The sequence below is a fragment of the Mchenga conophoros genome, linkage group LG4 (genome assembly GCF_057382185.1).
Source record: "Mchenga conophoros isolate Kocher_MC1m ecotype Shallow Benthic linkage group LG4, M_conophoros_male_GT1.1, whole genome shotgun sequence".
Lineage (NCBI taxonomy): Eukaryota > Metazoa > Chordata > Actinopteri > Cichliformes > Cichlidae > Mchenga > Mchenga conophoros.
In genome coordinates this window covers 31,366,509-31,371,864 of record NC_140529.1, presented here as the reverse complement: position 1 = coordinate 31,371,864, position 5,356 = coordinate 31,366,509, and the positions used below count along the sequence as shown (strand labels likewise).

At 37.7% G+C, this 5,356-nt stretch overlaps 1 protein-coding gene across 2 annotated transcripts; it reads right to left on the bottom strand.

The window, feature by feature from the left end:
• Window positions 1-9: 9 nt before the first annotated feature.
• Window positions 10-3,003, bottom strand: ccdc43 (coiled-coil domain containing 43). 2 transcript variants are annotated; one of them, XM_085271783.1, is made up of 5 exons: window positions 2,794-3,003; window positions 2,193-2,286; window positions 1,150-1,282; window positions 941-993; window positions 10-811 (listed from the first exon to the last, which is right to left on the bottom strand). In XM_085271783.1, the coding sequence occupies exons 1-5, from the start codon at window positions 2,965-2,967 to the stop codon at window positions 624-626; spliced, it is 642 nt and encodes a 213-aa protein (XP_085127909.1). In that variant the 5' UTR covers window positions 2,968-3,003; the 3' UTR covers window positions 10-623. The 2 variants fall into 2 exon arrangements, with proteins under 2 accessions (XP_085127909.1, XP_085127908.1); XM_085271782.1 differs by having other exon boundaries at window positions 1,150-1,285; window positions 2,794-3,001.
• Between the last annotated feature and the right edge of the window lie 2,353 nt (window positions 3,004-5,356).

The following is a 5,356-nucleotide window of genomic DNA, read 5'->3' as shown; positions in this document are numbered from 1 at the left end:
TGAAAAGTGTTTTTTATTTTTTTTTAAATTTATTTTAAAAGATGAACCGTAAACATTCAGAATGATGGTACATAATATATTTGAGGTCATTTACAACTGCTGTGTTCTTAAAAAAAACATTGAGTTATTACAGCAGCACATGCCTTTAATCAAAAATGTTTTGAAAAATGAAGGCATTTGCAAGATGTGGCAAAGGATAACAGGCTCAACTGTTGAGTTAAAACTATTTGGGTTTCTTCACCCCCCTTACGATTAGTTCAATTTCAGGTTCAGCAGTATAATTTCATCATTTAAGGTTAAATGTACTTTTAGCCAACTCAAAGCATACTATGTATTTGTTGGAAAAACTATATTTGGCAGACTTAAGTGAAAATTTGACTAACAAGGGATTGACCATGTTCATCATTGACATACAGCTTTGTTTTTTTTAAACATCTGTTTAACTCTGAAAACAAAAGACATTTATTTTTATTCTTAACATATAGTTTGTTATTCACACACACATGAGAAACAAACAAGGGTCTGATGTGGATGGTGTTCAGCTGAAAAAGAGCCAAAGACTTTTTTTTTTTTTTAAATATTGTAGCAAAAATCTTTTTTACAAAGTGTCCTTTCTTTTGGTTTTATCTTTTGCGTTCACCCTTCTGTGTACGCTTCTTCTCCTTCTCTTTTCTGTCCTGTTTAGCTAGTTTGTCCTTCTCTCGCTGCATCTTGTCCATTTCCTTCTTCTTTTGAGCTTCTTCGCGAGCCTGGTCCCGCTTTTGCTTTTGTCTGTTCAGCACCAGCTCCACATTGGTGTTTTTGAACAGGCCTGACACTTTGAGTAAAGGACAAGTGGAAGAAAACTAAAATCTGTACACATCATGGTTATGTATCAATTATCCATTCTTTGGGTTAGACTTGGTTACATACAATTGTAAAATATCTGCACAAAGGATACTTTTATCATTTCCAGTGATATTTCCAGTTGTTGGCTCCTCTTCTTCAGCTTCAGTGCTTTAGTCAAGGAAAGAACTGACATCTTAAGGGTTATGACTGCACTGGATGAGACAAACAGTTTCCCTCATTTCCTTTGCATGGTGAAAAATATGGATGATTGCCAAACTGACTGCAGACTTACTGTTTTTTCAATCAATAAATCAAGGATATTCCTCTTCGTCTGTTACATTAGCATATTGAGCGAGAAGGGCTTCTTTCCTTTTCTTGGACTCCTCAGACACCTCTTTCTGCTTCACCACAATCTGAGCTTGTTTTTCTATCATACTGGCAATGGCCTGGACCTCTGCTATAGAGAAGAAAGGACAAAAAATGTGCTTTTGCTATTTTAGATTTTTTTCCTCTCTCGCTGTCAGTATATAGGTTTACTAGCAGATGGAGCCATGAGGGCAATATGTCTCCACACAGCATAACACTTCCTTATGGTTATGTACATAGTCAACATTCTCATTCCAAACTCAAGCCTACATTCTGGTTTCAGTCTTGGGGGCTGCTTTTGTTAGTGTTTCCAGGAAATCTCTCCCTTGGATAGAAGTGTCACAAAGCACTCTGCTTTAAACTCAAGGCAAACGATCTTCAACTCATAGATGTAATGCTTCTGTAAGTTTAACCAGTATTAAAGACAGCCTAAGTAGCAAGCTGTCTTTTCCCTTTTCAGTCTGGATTTAAATAAACTGATGAATCTGCCATCCTTTGATGAATTTATTCTTGTGTTCTTTGTAGAGAAGATATACAACTTTGATCGCAGACTACAGGCTTACCTGTGATTCCTAGATTTTTTAAAAGCAGAGTTGAAGGTAATGCCTTAAGCTTTCAGGTCCCTCTTCTGTGGAACTACCTCATAGTTTAGATCTGGGAGACAGACACCCTCTCTACTTTTAAGAGTAGGCTTAAAATGTTGAAAAGGTTATATTTAAGGCTGGATCAGGTGACCCTGAACCATCCCTTAGTTAGGCTTCATTAAGCTTGGCTTGCTGGGGGGCTTCCTATGATGTACTGAGTGTTTCTTAACTCACCTCTTTTCACCCTGTGTGCTTAAACACCACTATTGCATTTTAATCATTAGTAATTATTAAACACTGACTCGCTCCCATGCTTTGGCTTTTGTCCTGTTTGCTTTCCCCTTACTCCCAACTGAGTAACTCTGAGTCAAGGACAATAAATATGGTATCGGGAATGAATCAGTCATACAATACCATCATCAGCATCCTTTTTGGCTGCAGATTTGCTGCAACACTCTTCCCACTGCTTTATGATCTGTTTACAGACATCTTCCACTGTGTTCTCCTCCTGTACACAAATGACAGCGAATTCAAGCAAGTCACACAGAAGTAACAACTCGAATTCTGACCTCACTACATAAAACATATTTTTTTCAGGAGCAGTGATAAGACAAGAAGTTTAGATACGTTATTTTATCAATATATATATATATATATATAAACTGCACTAGGTGATTTACTGTATTTTTTCTGAGCCGCAAACGTAAAAACGTCTCGGAAAATGTAGAAAAGCCTTTATTTGTTACGTGGTGCGCATCATTGCGGCTTAAGACCACATTCATCTAAAACCTGGCGATTTCTTAGTGGGGTTTGGCGAAACAATTTGACCTATATTACTACTGGATCTTAGCTAAAGAAACTTAATAGCATCTACGGTCGATCATTAGTGCCACATATAGAGGCTGACATCAGCACTGTCACTTGGTAAGCTACCAGGAGACCGACAAGACGGACAGCAACAGACGAGAAAACACAGCCTTGTTGGGAGAACCGAACATGCGCTTCGAATATTCACCAAAAATGCAGATAAAATTCCTTGAAGCGCATCTTCTTTCTCCTCGTCGGTCTCCTCCTCTTGCAGAATCCCTAAAATGTACGCCCCATACACCTCACGATCCACTTCTAACAAGTCCAGTCGATCATTTAGCCAGCTTTCAAACTCCCCGGCGTCTGTCAAGGGCGCAGCCATCTTGGCCCCTTTGGGTCCTACGATGCAGCTCGGCTGTCCGTTGTCATTGCCTGCGAAAAAGAAAAAGTTTTAAAGGTGTTTGACAATTCAGCATTTCAATACAAAGGACAGAAAAAGCGCGACCAAGGTAATGAATCGTTTTTATTTTGTAACAAGCTAATACACAAATGTAGCAGCTGATTGGCTGAGTATATGAACTTAAAATCAAATGTATCTCTCGCTGTTGCTTTGAAAGAAATGCTGAGGCAGTTTGCGTGCCAATTACTATTTTTTCTTTACTTGTAGCATTTTTGAAACATAAAGAAAATGTTTATGCAGTCATAGAAATGTGTATTTTTTACTTATAACTTTTGTCTCAACATGAATTTAAGCTGTAATATTTATTCACAGCGTGACACTATTAGCATTTTTTGTATTCTTTTGCAATTTCTTCTGTTTTCAGCCACAAGATTGTAGTTAAACTGAGACGAAAGCTGTCGTCGTTTAATGAGAGAAACTCTGCATCCATTCCTCATACAAGTAGCTTATAGACTGTATTTTCTAGTCTTTCCTAATTTCTGTGATTACCTTACCAAACCACCACACGAAGGGTCCCTACACTTTGCCCCCTGCAGAGTAAATCATGCACACAGATTATACTTCAGGGGTGCACCTATAAAGCTAAATTACAACTCGTAGTCTATGAACACAGGTCTTGTCAACTGTCCATCTGAATAACATTTTCTGTGATAACTTTATCATGCTGCTTGTTAAATTGATTTAGCAGCCAAAAATTGAATCTGTGCTAAATGCCCAGCATTGGCAGTCGCTTAAGTGCCCTGGGATACTGCCACGAATACCAAAGTTTTTGATTGAAAATTAATGTTTGATTGTTCCGCAGTTTATACAAGTACTTACGCACTCAATCACGCTTTGAGCAGGAGGCGTGCCAGTATTAGTCTAATTGAAATGTTGATTTCCAAATAATGAGCTATTCTTTGTAAACTCGGTGGGCAACTGGCAATCAAAAAACCTCTTGGCAGAAGACAATCGTGATCAAAACATACCAAAAATACTAAAGAACTATTTGTTTCCGCCTTCTAAATTGGGACAAGTCATCTTTGAAGATTGAGGCTAGGAGAAATAATTGACGGAAGCAATTTCCATTACTGTGAAACAGATGTTGCATGATGAAGTTATGCACATTTTAAAAGTATTTACTATTATCTTTTGTAGTATTTGATTCAGTATATATGTAAATTGAGTCACACGAAATGCAGACTTTAGTGATGATCGGCATGTGTGACATTCTGTTTTTGGCCACTGGGTGGAAGTAGAAGACAGATTTGTTTATTTCTTTGTTTATGGTGAAGACGATGGATGAAGATGAATTTAGCTGCATGACAGGCATTTGAACCTCACTTAGTATGTTTTTCATTTTAAAATCCCAATGTGCATTTGCATCAGAGTCGATTTGTTAAAATATAGTTGTTTGCAGACCTGTTGAAGAAGAAAATGCCCTGCATGATGTTTCTTCCTCTCCTGTCATCTAACACTGAGAGAACCAACAACACCTTCCAGCTGTTTGAATATAGTAAAACACAAGTGAATGGTTTGATCCTGCTTCTAGAAAGCATTTTGTGGAAGGGTGGTTATTTGTTACCCCTTACACACACACACGTGCATAGGCGCGCATTTCCCTTCCTGTTGCTCCCACATAATAGTTTCACACGTCGATGGACTTGCAGTAATGAAGTGTGAAGCTTCTGTGACGCCACAGGGAAGCTACCATGTAGAACTTTACTCTCTATTTTAGTGCACCACCTTTGGTTCCTTACAGCCCATTGGCTTATGATGGCTTATATGTGGTTCACTTTGCACATTATTGTAGGTAAAATTAAGTATAAGCTTCATCAAACACACTTAACAATTGTGAAGCCAGACAGACAAGTTTTAAATAACATAAGGTACATAACGTGTAGCATACTCAGTGTTTTACATACATTTAAAGTTTGCTAAGGAAGCAAAATCTATTTCTCTAGATTATCTACCGAGGCATGAATATTGGGAAAATATGACAAAAATAGTGGGTCTAATTTTTTTCCCTCTCTCTTCATGTGTTCACATGCTTCAGTTAGCATTTGGTGCTGGGTAAAAATTGTTCAAACTGTGCAAAAGTTTCAGTAACCACACAAGAAACAAACAAACAGAAAAGCAGTACTTGGAAAAGCTTTTTTTAGAGATGAAATTTTTAAATGTGGAATTAAAATGAGGTTTCCAAAATCTGCAGTTACACTGATCCGTCCTTTAGCAGCAGTTTGTCTTGAATTCTTGTATTCAGTACCAAAATGTTAAGGTGTATCAATTTCCTGTATCCCTACTCCCAAAATAGTTCCCTTTTAACAGAGTG

What these genes read in the sequence shown, in the direction of transcription:
- ccdc43 (XM_085271782.1), bottom strand. Translation starts at nt 2,967, where the DNA reads ATGGCTGCGCCCTTGACAGACGCCGGGGAGTTTGAAAGCTGGCTAAAT. An exon ending in GAATTTTATCTGCATTTTTG is followed by an intron (nt 2,287 to 2,793) that starts GTGAATATTCGA and finishes ATTTGTGTACAG; the next exon opens with GAGGAGAACACAGTGGAAGA. An exon ending in AATGTAACAGACGAAGAGGA is followed by an intron (nt 994 to 1,149) that starts ATATCCTTGATT and finishes TGACTAAAGCAC; the next exon opens with TGAAGCTGAAGAAGAGGAGC.